Source organism: Entelurus aequoreus, linkage group LG04 (genome assembly GCF_033978785.1).
Source record: "Entelurus aequoreus isolate RoL-2023_Sb linkage group LG04, RoL_Eaeq_v1.1, whole genome shotgun sequence".
Lineage (NCBI taxonomy): Eukaryota > Metazoa > Chordata > Actinopteri > Syngnathiformes > Syngnathidae > Entelurus > Entelurus aequoreus.
Window position 1 is genome coordinate 85,817,729 of NC_084734.1, and position 16,691 is coordinate 85,834,419.

The window sequence follows — 16,691 nt, forward strand, 5'->3', positions numbered from 1 at the left end:
TGCTGGAGCCTATCCCAGCTGCATTCGGACGGAAGGCGGTCTACACCCGGGACAAGTCGCCAGCACTTATGATATAAAATGTCATTATTAAAGAGTAACAAATGGAAATTATGAGATAAAAAGTCGACATTATTGTGCAAACAAAGTCCAATTTATAAGACAAAATGTCAAAGATTAAAAACATTTAAATTATAAGATTAAAAAAATCGAAATAAGGAGATAAAAAGTCAAGATAGATAAAAAATCGTCATGACAATGTATGATAAAATTATGGGACACAAACGTCGAAATTATGAGATGAAAAGTCAAAAATGATTACAAAGAAAGTCAAAATATTGAGAGAAAAAGGGAAAATTATGAGATGAAAAATCAAAATGAGATAAAAAGTCAATTGTTAGATAAAGTCATCATTATGACATAAAATGTCGAAATTATGGGACAAAAAAGTAGAAAGCATAAAATAAAGGTCAAAATTATGAGATGAAGTCATAATTGTGACAAACTGTCGAAATTATGGAACAAAATCGAAATTTTGAGATAAAAAGTCAGAATTATGAGATAAAAAGTCATACTCATGAGATAAAAAGTACATTTTTAGATAAATAGTCGACATGTGAAATAAGTATATAAAAAGTCATAATTGTTAGATAAAAAGTTGTCAAGCCAAAATGTCAAAATTATGGAACACATTCAAAATATTGAGATAAAAAGTCATAATGAAAAATCGAAATGAGATAAAAAGTCATACTCGTTAGATAAAAAGTCATCATTGTGACAAAATGTCGAAATTATGGGACAAAAAAAAGTCAAAATTATGAGAGAAAAAAAGTCAAAATTATGAGATGAAAAATCGAAATAATGAGATAAAAAGTCATAATTAGATCTAAAGTCATCATGACAAAATGAGACAAATTATGAGATTAAAAAATCCAAATAATTACATAGAAAGTCATAAATTATTCTCAATAAAATTTACTTTTATCTCATAATTTCGATTTTGTATTTAATAATATGACTTAACATGGGGGTATTTTTCTTCAGTGGCGGAACCAGGCTTCCATAGTTATGTAAAAAAAAAAAAAGTTATTTTTATTAATGCAGCAAGTGTGTGTGTCTTTCTTGATCGATGTGCTGCTGAGAAGGTGATTGGCTGCAAGCTCCCATCCCTCCAGGACTTGTTCTCCTCCAGGACCAGGAGGCGTGTGGGTCGGATCACAGCTGACTCTTCTCACCCTGGACACAAACTATTCTCCCCTGTCCCCTCAGGCAGGAGACTACGCTCCATCCAGACCCACACCTCCCGCCACCTGAACAGTTTTTTCCCCTCGGCCATCAGGCACATGAACAAGAACTCCTTGAATTCCTTCTGAGTCTATAACAAGATCTGATAGCTCAGTTACAGCTCTTGTTGTTACCAAATATGTGTTATATGTGTTTTATGTTGCACCATTGCACCAAGAAAAATTCCTAGTTTGTGAACCCGTTCTCAAACAATGGCAATAAAACTATTCTGATTCATGTTGGATAATGGGAAGTTTTTGAAACCTCCTCACCCACTGCAGAAATGGAATTTAAATGCATGAAATGAAGTGGAGGCAACAATCATTCATAATAAATCATGTCCAAAAATGCATTAACAGGATGCAATTATCGGCAAATGATATTAATCTACCAAATTGCTATTTTCTTTTTTAATGCCTTATAGATATAGGTATAGCTCGGTTGGTAGAGTGGCCGTGCCAGCAACTTGAGGGTTCCAGGTTCGATCCCCGCTTCCGCCATCCTAGTCACTGCCGTTGTGTCCTTGGGCAAGACACTTTACCCACCTTATCCCAGTGCCACCCACACTGGTTTAAATGTAACTTAGATATTGGGTTTCACTATGTAAAGCGCTTTGAGTCACTAGAGAAAAAGTGCTATATAAATATAATTCACTTCACTTCACTAATGTCCTTTGATGTTACCCTCTTACACACATGTAAGAGGGATGCGTGCTATGGCTATGAGTTGTTTTTTCCCTTGGCCTCAGTCTGGACCCCCTCTCCGGGGGCCCAGGCTTACACACATTTTTTTTTTCCTCAACCTCCCCATTATTTACCTTTTTTGTAAGGGGCGCCGGAAGTTGGCAGACCCGTCAGCGATCCTGTTCTGTCTCCCTGTAATGTTTGTCTGATCTTGAATGGGATTGTGCTGAACATTTTAATTTCCCCTCAGGGATTAATAAAGTATTTCTGATTCTTGGTTTGTAAACAAAACTGACAGAGTACATTTTGAAGTGGTAATAAAAATTTAAAAAATTACTTTTTTTTCCTCCCTCACACCGAGTCAAGCATAAAACCTTCGATTGACATGTTAGCATTTGACACTGGGGGCCACCATGTAAAACTGATCCAAAAAATAGTTTCTAAGACGGAGCTCTTGTACTTAAAAGACTTTTTCCCGCAAATCAACATCTCCCGTTGAAATTAATTGAAATCCGTTTTATTGGTGCTTGCTCCCCCAAAACGGCACAGTTTTGACACGTGATAAGCCTTTTCAAAATAAAATGGAACTTTTAGATTAGAAATATTGGATAAAAACAAAACAGTGCTAATAATGTACAGCATTTACCTTGGAGAGTGGACTTCCAGCTGCTTCTCCATCAAACACACCATCAGTAGCTTTTCAATATTTTCATGGATAAATGTCCGCGGTTTAAAAATGTGACCATTTTTCTGCTTCACTATGGTGCAGACTAGGGAGTGATATTCTACCTTTAGTCCAGTTCAGGAACGCCATGACATATTTGAGGCTTGTTTGGATTGTGTGTGATGAGCCAGTCAGCTAGCCAAACCTGTTGGGAAGCACACGATACAGTGCTGTTCATAATGAACGTGTGTACTTTTCCAAATGTAAAGCATTGAGTGGGGTACTTACACAGGGTTGGAGGGGTTTGTGTTTGCAGAGTTCAGTGAGTCCTCGCAGCAAAGTTTGGTTGACATGCCGACTCAGGTACTCTTTAGTGGTTTCTCTCGAGGGAACGCGCTCCATGACGGCTGCGGCACAGTGAACAAGTTGGTTTAGTACTAGTTGTTGTATTGAAATACACACTTTTTCTTACTGTTCGGGAACATGAATTTGATCTCCCGCTCGGCAGCGTGGGAGGAGTCGCTGCCATGGAGAGCGTTCTGCAGCTCAGAAGTGGCGTACTTTGCTCGAAGGCTGCGGGGACAAAGATGGGAAAGTATCATACTTCTATGTATATACACACACATTATATATGTGGATGGATGGATATATATATATATATATATATATATATATATATATATATATATATATATATATATATATATATGTGGTGAAGAAGGAGCTGAGCCAGAAGGCAAAGCTCTCAATTTACCGGTCGATCTACGTTCCCATCCTCACCTATGGTCATGAGCTTTGGGTTATGACCGAAAGGACAAGATCACGGGTACAGGCGGCCGAAATGAGTTTCCCCCGCCGGGTGGCGGGGCTCTCCCTTAGAGATAGGGTGAGAAGCTCTGCCATCCGGAGGGAGCTCTAAGTAAAGCCACTGCTCCTCCACATGGAGAGGAGCCAGATGAGGTGGTTCGGGCATCTGGTCAGAATGCCACCCGAACGCCTTCCTAGGGAGGTGTTTAGGGCACGTCCAACGGGGAAGACCCAGGACACGTTGGGAAGACTATGTCTCCCGGCTGGCCTGGGAACGCCTCGGAATCCCCCGGGAGGAGCTGGACGAAGTGGCTGGGGAGAGGGAAGTCTGGGCTTCCCTGCTTAGGCTGCTGCCCCCGCGACCCGACCTCGGATAAGCGGAAGAAGATGGATGGATGGATGGGTTTCTCAGCTGTTTGTAAATGTTGCAGTTTATAAATAAAGGTTTATTTAAAAAAATAAAAATAAAAAACTCTGCGCATGCGCATAGCATAGATCCAACGAATCAATGACTAAATTAATCTGCAACTATTTTAATAATCGATTTTAATCGATTAGTTGTTGCAGCCCTAATATATATATATATATATATATATACACAGTATACATATATACGTAGATGTATACATACACGTATACATATACACACATATATACACATTTACATACATATATACACATGTACATATACAAAGATACACACATACGTACACATATACATATATATATACACATTTATATATATATATATATTTCAATATTATTACACAATGCTTACATTTCTAGATCATCTTCAGGCCTAGCTGTCGATATAAATTAAAAAACAACAACAGTGTTTTATTCCCTTTCAGTTAAAGAAAACCCCGTGTTTTATGGCAAAAACACAAAATATGTCATATTTTCCCCAAAGAAATGTTCAAAGTGGTATATTTAATGTGATGTACTTGGAGCCTTAACTAGGTCAATGATTCATAACAACGCTGATTTTAAGTCATTATCATTTGTTGAAAAAAATCCCTTTTAAATTCTTGGGAATCCGAAAGGGCCCCAAGTCTGAGAAATGTTAATGGAAAAAAAAAAAAGTATTGCATGTTTTTCGTTTAACTTACAATACTTAAAGGGGAACTGCACTTTGTTTGCATTTGAACCAACATTCACAATAACTATGTAAGACAAGAACACATGATTTTTATTTATTTATGCATTCTAAATATTTAATAAATGCGATCAAAAGTCTGCTTACAATGTAGCTAATGGGAATCACTTTAGTCTGTCTAAAAAGCCCTTCAAAACATCCAAACACCTCCATTAAGGTTTTATATACATGATGGAAATATAAACTGTATGTATGTAGTAACGGGCACATTTAATAAAAAGTTATATTTACGTAATTTGCTCATTTTATGCATATGGCAGCACATTCATTTCAAAAACGTATAATGACGTTCGCTTCTTCAACAACATCACTGATTATTACTCACTGCATACATCACAAGAGACAAAAAAACATAATAAAACGTCATTTACTGTACAATGTCTGACTCATAATCCTCGCTAAGAAAAGGGGGGTGAAATCAAGCGTCTATGTGTGTCTTTCTCGCCATTTCCAAGTCTAAATTGGCTGTCAAAATTTACCAATTTGTCAGATTACGTCCTCATCCTTCTATTATCAAGGTGAGAGAGATTATGATCTAGAATAAACTTCGGCAAACTCCTACGTGAGAAAGCAGCTCATCAGCCGCTGATGTAAACAGAGCCACACAAGCTAGTGATCACAGCGCCGCTAAAAATAGGATGTCTGCGTTAGCGCTTGTAATAACAATATCACTAATACTCGGGTAATATTCAAGTCACAAAATGTAAATCTAATGCTGTTGGCGTTTTTTGGATGGTATTAGGGATCCAAATTGGGTTTTTTGGGCAGAATAGAGGACCTTCCATTGGCTCTGTTGCAAGCCGACTTTATTTATGAAAATACATCCGTCGAATTGTCTCTCATAATGATTGTGAACGATAGGCAAAATTCCCAAAAAACTGCAGTTCCACTTTAAATCTCTCAATCAATTTGAAGTTTTTTAAAAATGTTTGGTTTTATGGCCTTTTTGTCAAAAGAAAACTTAGTTTTTCTATATGTCAAACACAAGATATCATCTCTGTCTGGACTGGAGCCTGCAGTGCCTCAGACTGGAAGTCTCTCCAGAGAGTGGTGAGGACGGCGGAAAAGATCACCAGGACTCCTCTTCCTCCTATCCAGGAGATCGCAAAAAAGCCGCTGCCTGACCAGGGCTCAGAAAATCTGCAGAGACTCCTCCCACCCCCACCAAGGACTGTTTCCACTGTTGGACTCTAGAAAGAGGTTCCGCAGCCTCCGTAGCAGAACCTCCAGGTTCTGTAACAGCTTCTTCCCTCAGGCCGTAAGACTCTTGAACGCATTAAAATAAACCCCTCAAATTCCCCGCAAAAATGGATTAACTGGCTGGAATGTAAAGACAATATAACATACATCCATAAACGTGGATGCATATGCAAGAGTGCAATATATTTATCTGTACAGTATAGGGATGATGTTTGATAAGAAATTATCGAGTTCGAGCCTATTATCGAATCCTCTTATCGAACCGATTCCTTATCGATTCTCTTATCGAGTCCAGTTTGGTTGTTGTATATGGAAAAAAAACACAATATTTGGTTTAACAAAAGCTCACTTTTATTATATAAGAAAACAATTTAATCTAATAAATAAATAAATATTGACTGTTACCCCCCTAAAAAAATAAAATAAAATAAATAAACATTGACTGTTGTTACCCAAAGTATATTAAGTGGGATTTTTCAGAAAAACAAATATATACAGTAACACAAAAACAACCTGTCTGTGATCACTTTAGGTGTATAAATAATAATATAGTGTTAAATAAAATCAGTCCCTTGGGCACAAAACTGGAAATAATACAGCTCTCCAAAAAGTGCAATTCTGCTGCTATTTGACATAACTGTTTGTTATGATGCTTTGACATTTTTGCCCTTTAAAGAAAGAAAGAACATTCTATGAAGAGAAAAGTTGTTTGCAAATGTGGTTACAATGCTAAAAAATGAAAAGTTAAAGCTAAAAAAAGAAACACACTTTATTGAGCTAACATTATTTCTTTATAGGGGGAAAGACGTTATGAGCTAGGGAATATAACAACTACACTACCCAGCATGCAACGGGAGTGACGAGCATGCGTGGTAGCCCCGAAAAGTGTTGTTGCATGTCGTCACCCGTGAAAGTAAACGTCAAGAACTCAGCCAACACGCCTCGTCTGCATTATTTATAATTAGACAGACAACACATATACAGTGTGAAAAACAAAAGTTAAAAAAGGGAGATGTGTTGTATATATATGTATTTGCTGCGGTTGCTTTAAGAACGTTGCGCCAGCTGCCGTAAAGGAGGTGCGTTGCTAGCCTGGTTGCTATGTTTCCGGAGGGTCGTAAAAGTGTTCATGAGTTTGTACCCTGCTCAAATCTCTCAGTAAAGTTATTCATTGGATTATACCTTTTGTTTGGAACTTTATTACACCTTGGAGCGCTTTTTCCCGTCCATTGTTTTCCTGCTTTCGCTATCTGCGCCTAATGACTGAGCTACGTGACTGATTTATTGTGATGTCACACGGAGCATTTCTGGTCGGGACGGGATTCGTTCCGAGGGATTAAAATAAAGAACCAACTCTTTTCTTTACTATAGTGGTCTCGATAACGGGTACCGGTTCTCAAAAAGGGATTCGAGTCCGAGGACTCGCTTATTTTCTTATCGAACAACCGGGAAAACCGGTTTCGAGTATCATCCCTAGTACAGTAATCTATTCATTATTATCTGCACTACCATGAGCTAATGCAACAAAATGCCGTTCTTATCTGTACTGTAAAGTTCAAATTCGAATGACAATAAAAGGAAGTCGAAGTCCAAGTCTAAGATATGCAATATTTTCCCCAAAAAATATTTCAAAGTGGAATATTTTATGTAAAATAATTAAAAGCCTCGGTCAATAATTCATGGAATTGATGTTGATTCATGATTCGTTTTCAAGCAATGACAGCTTTTAGGAAAAAACAAAACAGTCTGCATGGCAACTTTTTCTTGTTACATTTTATTTGCTCGCTCTTTTATAATATGTTTTTATTTATTTTTTAAATAGTATTTTTACATGAGGCAGGCTGTTAAACATTTGGTGCAGGCCGCAAATGGCCCTCGGGCCACACTTTGGACACCACCGCTCACAGTTTAAAAATAAGTAAGTCTTACCATTCTGGATGAGATTGTGCATCTCTAGCAGGTCCTATGATGGACTTCCAGTGAGAGACAGCATTGTGGCGGCCGAGACTCAATGCGATGATCGGACCCGAGCTCATGTAAGCAGTCAGTCTGGGGAAGGTGACTTTCCCATAATGTTCAGCATAGAAGTCACTAGACTGTTCTGGAGTCAGCTGCACTGTGCGCTTCTGCAACAAAGATGAATAGTTGGGACATTTTAGTTGAACTACTTCATCACATGCAAGATCACGAGAAAGCACAAAAAAAGACAAACCTGGAGGATAATGAAGCCTTTTTTCTGAATTGTATCCTCAATCTCCTCACTTCTGTGGATTGCATCTGGTTTAATGAGAGCCAAAGTTCTTTCCACGTAAATACGAGGCCATGACGTGGGTTCCATCTTCCACTAAATGACGAATAAGCCGCAGTTTGGGTCTTCAGCAATCCGAGACTCACTCGTTGGGTTGCTAGGATACCACAAACATTGCACATCTCTAGAATAAACAGCCCGAATCAGATAGTCAGCAAGGTTGATAAAACATAGTAAATGTTTAAAATGCTACGTTGCTAGATTTTGTTAAAAAAAAAAAAAGAAAAAAAAAAGATCAAGTGTGTAACCTAAGTGGATATTCCCTAAATGGCAAGTTCTCCGGGGAGACAACACCGCCATCTAGAGGACAGGAGTGATAACTTGTAGCAAGTCACACATTTTGGTCACCCAACAGGATAAACTTTGTCCCACAATGTGGACTTTGTGGTTGCAGTGCAGCTGGTACTTACAGGAACTTAAGTGGGACTGCAATGAAAAGTAGACAATGAGTGAGAATACATCCACCACCTCCAAAGACATGCACCTAGGGATAGACTGATGTGCAACACTAAATGTGAGAATTCACATTGCTCACTAATCAATTGCACTGTATATAACAAAAAACCCCACTAACACCCATATTGCACAAGAAAAAAAGCAGATCACAGTAAAAATAAAAACATCTTATAAAGTCACAGGTAGTAAAGACCTGCGATAACACTTCTTCCTGTACCGTGGAGTACAGTCTGTGCTTCAGTGTCGTGCATGCAGTGAGATTAGACATGATGGATGTGAACATCCTTTGTTCAGCCACCTTCTCAATGCTGTCTAGTGGGCAGACTAGGACTCTTTAATAGGTCTGTTTCTGTACAACAATGATGTGTGTAAAAACATTTTATTCTTATTGTGCATTATAAAAAACACAAATGTAGACAAAAGCAGAGATTAAATGGGGACCATGTACTACATTTAGCTAACTTTCTACTTGCAAGTGTTTTATAATAACGTATTTTCTTTAATAGAAACAACAGTTCAGTAAGGAGTATTAAATCCACATATACCACATGTTCTTTCAAACTGTCTTTTATTCAAAGTTACTTTGATGAAAAGTTCTTATCGGGTTCCAATAGTAACCTGCCACACTCTGATAAGGTTGTCAGTGTAGCCAGCAAACAGGGTCTGTATAAAAACAAAACAAAGGTTAAAATTTAAAAAAGTGTCATTGTGTAAAACAAATAAAAAATAAAGAATTGTTTTTGCCCCTCATAATTGCAGGATTGTCATCAGAAGACATCAGATTTTTATGTGAATAGGTATAATCACTGGGGATGCACAAACACGATCAGGGTTGTACACAAAAAGGTAAATAGTACCTGTCCATCGGCAGACCAGGCCAGAGAGGTGCATTGTGGGGGCTCAGCCTTGCTGTTTGTGCTGATCACCTCCTGTCTCAGCTCATCCACAATAATCTTGCCCTCCAGATCCTGCACACACACACACACACACACACACACAAGTGTGTTGTCAGTAAATGCAGTCAATTTAGACAACAGCAGTTTGGTTTCCACAACGCTCAGAAACAGCCTCTTTATCATCAAATAATACAGTTGGCATTTGAAGTTTCATCACCGCTTTTCCACAGCACAACCAATACAAAGCATGTAACAGTAAGGGTTTACCCAGATCTTGATACTGGGGCCAGTGGCGGCACACAGCCAGTAACGGTTGGGGCTGAAGCAGAGGGCGTTGATGGTGTCTCCGCTGTCCAGGGTGTAGAGGTGCTTGCCCTCATTCAGGTCCCACAGCATGGCCTGACCATCCTGAAGGGAACAACAACGCTCCAATCAGCCTGGATTATCAAACAATTTACAGGCAACCTCACTGTCCAGAAAATATCAAAAAGGTGCAGGTAAAACTCAGAAACAGCCTCTTTGTCATCAATGATAAACAGACAGGCAAATGAGATTCATCACAGGTGAAGGCTGCAAGCTAGTAGTAAAAGTCTAGTGATTAGTTTACCTTTCCACCAGATGCACACAGGGAGCCATCAGGAGACACGGTCACTGTGTTCAGGTAGCCAGTATGACCAATGTGGTTTGTCTTCAGCTTGCAGTTGGCAAGGTTCCACACCTGGGAGCAAAACATCATCATATGGCGGCACGTAGGTCACATAATGACAAAGTCAGCAGCAATGTGCCCTCATATGTATAAGTGTTTCATCAGTGTGACACTCTGCTAATACATGCATTAAATAATCATCGGGCATGTGGCATCATGTGGAAGTAAGGACTGACATACCTTGACCATTTTGTCCCAGCCACAAGACACAATGATGGGGTTGCTGCTGTTGGGGGAGAAGCGCACACACGACACCCACTCAGAATGGCCTTCATCCTAATAATGAACAAGAATGCTTTGACTTGACAGCGGTATTTTCTTTAGGCCTACATTCAAAATGTCGCTTGGTCAATTAGCCTTTAGGAGCACAAATTGTTTGGCACCTGAATAGTGTACTTGCAGACTCCAAGTGTGTTCCACAGCTTGATAGTCTTGTCGCGGGAGCCAGACACAATTTGTCGGTTATCAGCAGAGAAGGCCACGCTCAGGACATCCTTGGTGTGTCCCACAAACTGGCGAGTGGTGGCGCCACTGAGAAGACATGACAGTTGAGAGGAATATTAAACTGCACTGAGCCCCAAGGTTAGGAAGTTTCATGCTTCCTCAATGTCATTAAAAATGTTAGTTGAAAAATTGCCTTTAGAGGTGATACAGGTTTTATGGTGAGGATCCTGGAATGAATGTTTATTTTAATTACTGTAAACATTCCAAATAAACACCGGCATTCAATTAGCCGCAGTCTCCTATAGTCTCTGGTTGCATGGGAAACTAAAGTAAATAACCACCAGGATCTGTAATTAGTGGCAGGTCAAAAAAGACTGGCATTAGCAGCCGTGGCTGTAGGCAACCCCAATTAGTTTTTAACACAAGATGGCACTGGCTATATTTGAAACGCATGGGTATAACACATTCTGTGTTGTAGTTTACAATTACCTCAATGGCATTAATGTTAGTTAAACAGATTGCTCAGTTATTACATTGGTTCCCTTGCTGCGGTGTTGTGTAACATGCTTGTTAATAAATCAGTAAGTGGTTTCCTTTTCACTTTATCATGTACTCTAAAATCATTAGAGATCGCTTATCACGTAATTCCAATGAACACCTTATTAAACGCCCTATGTCATTTTAAAACAAAAACCGAACCATCCTATTTTTTAGACCATAGGTCACACCGGATTATTAAGCTCACTGCTGATGAGCGGGTTTATTTTCATACAAAACACACACCAGATTAAAAGGGGTCATATTACAACTTTTTTCCTACATTTAAATCACTTCCTTGTGGTCAACATAACATGTAATGGTGGTTCTTTGATCCATATTTTGCATGGATGGATGTTTTACAGACCATTTTCGAGCCGCTTCAACTTCTGTTTTGTGGGCGGTCTTATTTACATGGCTCCACTTTGACAGCGTCTTCTCCTCTTCACCTTAGTTGTAGCAGTAGTTTTAGCTCTTCCATAGCAAGTCTACTGCCACATACAGTATATGTTAGACTGTACCCTACGTTATATTAGATGGCAACAGCGGAGGATGAATGCCCCACTACAAGAGGATGGAGAAAAACAAGCTTCTTGACTACCTACAGCTTCTGCCGCGGACGCGCTCACATTTTCGGGACTAATGTAGAACGCAAATACACAACAGCAAGAACCAAGTAAAGTTGGTTTTGCATAACATTGCGAAACAAACGCCAGATAATGTCTCCTACTAGATGCAATTTTGAGATCCTTATAAACACACACACCATAATACCTGTATGTTGAAGCACAGTACGTCTGACTGCAGTAGCCGTATTGCGCCGACAATTCAAGCGGTGCGGCTTCGTAGATGACCAAAATTGCAATAAAACATTGACAGATTTGAGCTTTGAGTGTAATGTTCTATATTCTTAAAATTTGAGTTTTTGCTTGAAAACAAAAAGCAATATAAAGTATTGTAATGTCCAGAAAAAACACAATCTGACCATTTTACCTTTTATTGCCAACCAAGCTAACAACGGGCCCCACCGGAACAGCGCTGCGGAAACCGAATGTTGCAAGGGCAAAAGCCATACGCACGGATTTGTCTGGATCGGAGGCAGAATGTCCGCATACTTTAATATATCCCGAGAAACCTGCCGACAGTGATCTATAAAATTTAAGATGACGCTGACGGCTTTCAAGAAGAAGGCTTGCAGCAGCGCAAAGCATGTGCCAGACTATTTGCAGCTCGCTTTTTGTCGTGGACAGAGTGACAGATGTCTCTAAACACGAGTACAGTCTACAATAACACCAGAAATAGAGGCTATGTTTGTTTTTAATTTTAATAAAGAAATAGTGACTAAAAGGATTGACGAATTCTCTTGGAAAAAAAAATCACAAAGTACAATGTACAATTGAAAAATACAGCAAAACAGTATTATGTAAAGAAAATATGTTATTACTACGGCTGTCAAACAATTAAAATATTTAATCGCGTTAATCAAATTGTTCATAGTTAAATCAAAATGAATCGCAGTATCACAGATGTAATTTTTCATCATTAATAAGTGTACCCTATTCTGATAGTTTTTTTGTTTTAACAATGAATGGTCAATTAATTTGTTTTAATTTAATGTGTTTCAGACATTAATGCGTTTCAGACATTAATGCTTTTATAAACAGCTCAACACAAAAAGAACAAATACGCTTTTTACGACAATAAAAAAAAAATGCCTGCAGTTGGTGTCTTGCCTGATTCCGTATTTTGTAGAAACACAGAATTTGAAATTCTGCTTTTGGAGCACTTGCATTCAGAGGAGGCATTACAACATGTAGAGACACCAGTTCCACACATTAACAACACAACTTGGATTGTTACATGATTTGATTGTCAAAGAGGTCTTGTAATGTAAAATTAGATATTTCTACCTAAATCAATTAATACTAAAATTTATAACAAATTTGTTTTTAATGTATACTTTTTGTTGTTTTTGCTTTTTTAAAGAAAATTTATGCATCGTAGCAAATGTGAGGTCACATTGGCCACGGCTCCATACCATAGGTATCTTGGCAATCTAGGGTAAACCCTGACCAAATAAAATTGCTTTAAGGTAAATAAGCACAACCAGAATTAATACGTACATTAGGCACACCGGGTTATAAGGCGCACTGACTTTTTTTGAGAAAAAAATACAATTTAAGTGCACGGTATTGTCTGAAAATTACGCTAGTGAGCAAGTTTCTATGGTTTCCTTAATTTGAAATTCAGGCCATGTCTACTCGAATACGGATATGTTAAAAATGCTTCTCAGCTACATGGAAACGGGTATTTATCCTTACAAATTTAGCTTTTTGTGTGGCAGAACTTGGGCATTAGAATGCACAACCGTATCACCTGTGTTTGTTTTTGGCTTATAGGCCAAACTACAGTTTCTGCAGGTATCAGGAAATCTAATGTAATGCTTTTTAATGAAACTTAGCTCGTTAGTCAAACCGACAATTGTCTGTAAAGACAAAATTGTAAGCATTAGACAATGTTGAAAAATTGAAGTTTACATTAAGTGGCCAAATTAAGCACTCATGTAATCATAATATATAATGTGTATAACCCTTTCAAACGCAAAATATATTGCAATTTCTTTAGTGTTTTTTTAACCATTGTGGGGTGAACAACAATTGTCTTAACTATGTAAACAAACCTCATAAAATAGACTCAATCTGTTAGCAAAAAATAAACTTCAATTAATGTTGAACATCTTGAAGTGTATTTTTTGCAAAAAAAAAATAAACAGTCCATTTGTTTTTTTGTTGCCAATGGCAATTGTATGATTTTTTTAATGCTTCTGGGCATTGTTTTTATTTTTTCAATTGCTATGTAAGGGGTAATTTATCATTATAATTTTTACAAAATCTACTTGATGACTTTCAATACTATTTAATGACCCGAAGGAGACCCTGATGACAGAATGTGAATGGATTAGTATGAGGACAGATCTTTGATACCGCTTTCTACCGCTTGTCCCTTTTTGGGGGTCGCGGGGGGTGCTGGAGCCTATCTCAGCTGCAATCGGGCGGAAGGCGGGGTACACCCTGGAATGTGAAAAGATTAATATGTACAGATTTTTTATTTTATTTTAGTCATGAGGATGGAAATTTCTTAACGGACCGTGAAAAATATGCGAGGAGTCTAATTCATTTGTGTGGACACGGCCTCAATCGGGATGGAAGAGTCTACGACAAACACATACTAAACATGTCAATACAAGTACATTGGAATAATCTACAGACCTATGAGCAAGAGGGTGAAAGTACACCACAGGGTAAGGTGGCAGGCAGGTCTTACGTGGTGAGGTCCCACAGGCGGAGGGTGCTGTCCCAGGCGCCAGACAGGGCAAACTGTCCATCCGAGGAGATGACAACATCGCTGACAAAGTGCGAGTGACCCTTCAAGGAGCGCTGAGGGATGCCATAGTTTGTTTCATCGCGGGTCAGCTTCCACATGATGATGGACTTGTCTGTGGGGAATAACCACGGTTTATTTTCCACAAATTAAAGTTTTAAAATGTATATCCAGGGGACATTATCTTTCAAAGTAGGGCTGGGCGATGTATCGGTATATGAGAACGAAGAGTGCTTGAAACTCCGCATATCAACATCTCCGTTCGGTACCACACCAACAAAATGCCAAGGCAACCATTTCCACATCAACACCGTATGAAAAAAATAGTCAACAACCAAAGGAGATAACGTCCGCAGTAACCTACCACATAGCGAAGGACATACACTATTTGATCTCCTATTATGCAGCTCATTTTTATTTGACAGTTATTGAAATATCTTGTGTGACATCATGCACAAAAGTGCACTTTATTTGTTTTAAACTATTGTAGTGGCGTTCTGTACAAAAAGTGAACTTAAATTTAGTGTTGTTTTGATATGTCATCTTAGTGACATCATGCACAAAAGTGCACTCATAGCTTGTTTTAAAATGTCTGACAATCTTGCACTTTCTGTTTTGAAATGACATGACTGTTTGTGCCACTGCTTAATAACAGTTTAATAAATGCAGTTTTGGTAAATTGACTTAGTTGTGGTTTCCCTCTCTGCATGAAAGTTTTAAATGCCGCCCAGCCCTATTTCAATGCTTACTTGTGCAGACACTTAAACTTCAATTACACAAATATGGATTCACACACTTCACTTTTGTACTCAAAGAACATTGGTTATTAATGAATTAAAGTTGTAATATGTACATCCAGGGGACATGCATTACATACTATACATTACCTTTTGCACTATATTAATTTGTATTATGTGTTGTCAACTTTGGACTTTTTTTTTTTAATGGCATTGCCTGTAATAAATAATTAAATGAAATGACATTGCCTTTCAATACTTGTGCAGACATACTTAAACTTTAATTACACAAATAAGGACTCACTCACTTCACTTTTGTACTAAAAAAACATTGGCTATAATGAATTAATGTTTAAATATGTACATCCGGGGGACATTACCTTTCAATGCTTACTTGTGCAGACATACTTAAACTTTATTTACACAAAAATGGATTCACGCACTTCACTTTTGTACTCAAACATTGGCTGTTCATGAATGAATGTTTTAATATGTATATCCAGGGGACATTACCTTTCAATACTTAATTGTGCAGACATACTTAAACATTAATTACACAAATAAGGATTCACACACTTCACTTTTGTACTTAAAGAACATTTGCTGTTTAATGAATTAATGTTTTAAAATGTATATCCAGGGGACATTACCTTTCAATTCTTACTTGTACAGCCATACTTAAACTTCAATTACACAAATATGGATTCACGCACTTCACTTTAGTACTCAAAGAACATTGGTTATTAATGATAAAGCTACTACAGTTAGCGCTAACGTTAGCTAATGAGAACCACGGCTATAATTCGTTTATTCTCAAGCCTGGCCAGAATGAGTTACTAAGCAATAAGTTATAAAGAATGTATTCATTTTAGTGTATGTTTATTAATCCTTCACAATAGCACTGCCGTTTATTTTACATTACGACAACCAACTAGCTAGCTGACTTTATGCTAGCACAGCCATGTTGGCGGAGCCGGCGGGAGGAACCTCACCTCGGGACGCCGATAGAATCATGTCGGGATATTGAGGCGTCGTGGCGATCTGCGTGACCCATCCACTGTGCCCCTTAAGGGTCCCCCTCACTGTCATCTGCTCGGTCATTTTGGCGTTGTTTGGTGAAGCCTTCGACAAGGATGGATTCGGATTATAAGAAGTCCAAATTTTACCTACGTCCTCATCGCATCTGGGCACAGAGGAAAAGGAAGTAGGAACCCGGATGGACAAACTATGAGGGGTGAAAAGCCAGCAAAGGATTCTGGGAAATAGGGCTGTTTGAAGCAGCGCCACACAGGCATATGGCGGTACTGCAGTGAAAAAAAGTTATTGTTGAAAGTATGGAGCTTTATTTTTTCTTTCAAAATAAGATACAAATCTGGTCATTTAAAATAAATAATAAAAACATAGATCAACAAAACAAAATGTAATCATTGGTCCG

General features: G+C 38.3%; 2 protein-coding genes across 3 annotated transcripts; both read right to left on the reverse strand.

The window, feature by feature from the left end:
• Nucleotides 1-2,104: 2,104 nt before the first annotated feature.
• Nucleotides 2,105-8,504, reverse strand: LOC133648034 (nucleoside diphosphate kinase homolog 5-like). Of its 2 annotated transcripts, XM_062043807.1 has the most exons (6): nt 8,348-8,504; nt 8,004-8,223; nt 7,721-7,917; nt 3,101-3,201; nt 2,917-3,035; nt 2,105-2,833 (listed from the first exon to the last, which is right to left on the reverse strand). In XM_062043807.1, exons 2-6 carry the CDS (start codon nt 8,127-8,129, stop codon nt 2,756-2,758), a joined length of 621 nt encoding a protein of 206 aa, XP_061899791.1. In that variant the 5' UTR covers nt 8,130-8,223; nt 8,348-8,504; the 3' UTR covers nt 2,105-2,755. The 2 variants fall into 2 exon arrangements, with proteins under 2 accessions (XP_061899791.1, XP_061899790.1); XM_062043806.1 differs by having other exon boundaries at nt 8,004-8,504.
• A 602-nt stretch (nt 8,505-9,106) lies between these two features.
• rack1 (receptor for activated C kinase 1) lies at nt 9,107-16,471 on the reverse strand. Its single transcript, XM_062045917.1, has 8 exons — nt 16,249-16,471; nt 14,463-14,634; nt 10,541-10,688; nt 10,338-10,433; nt 10,059-10,169; nt 9,719-9,859; nt 9,413-9,523; nt 9,107-9,218 (listed from the first exon to the last, which is right to left on the reverse strand). The coding sequence occupies exons 1-8, from the start codon at nt 16,355-16,357 to the stop codon at nt 9,153-9,155; spliced, it is 954 nt and encodes a 317-aa protein (XP_061901901.1). The 5' UTR covers nt 16,358-16,471; the 3' UTR covers nt 9,107-9,152.
• Nucleotides 16,472-16,691: the final 220 nt, after the last annotated feature.

Coding starts and splice junctions, on each gene's coding strand:
- LOC133648034 (XM_062043807.1), bottom strand. CDS start 8,129: ATGGAACCCACGTCATGGCCTCGTATTTACGTGGAAAGAACTTTGGCT. Junction 3,036..3,100: donor CAAATTCATGTTCCCGAACA/GTAAGAAAAAGT, acceptor ACTGTGCCGCAG/CCGTCATGGAGCGCGTTCCC. Junction 2,834..2,916: donor ACAAACCCCTCCAACCCTGT/GTAAGTACCCCA, acceptor GCTTCCCAACAG/GTTTGGCTAGCTGACTGGCT.
- rack1 (XM_062045917.1), bottom strand. CDS start 16,357: ATGACCGAGCAGATGACAGTGAGGGGGACCCTTAAGGGGCACAGTGGA. Junction 14,635..16,248: donor GATTCTATCGGCGTCCCGAG/GTGAGGTTCCTC, acceptor TATTCCCCACAG/ACAAGTCCATCATCATGTGG. Junction 10,434..10,540: donor TCTGCAAGTACACTATTCAG/GTGCCAAACAAT, acceptor GTTCATTATTAG/GATGAAGGCCATTCTGAGTG.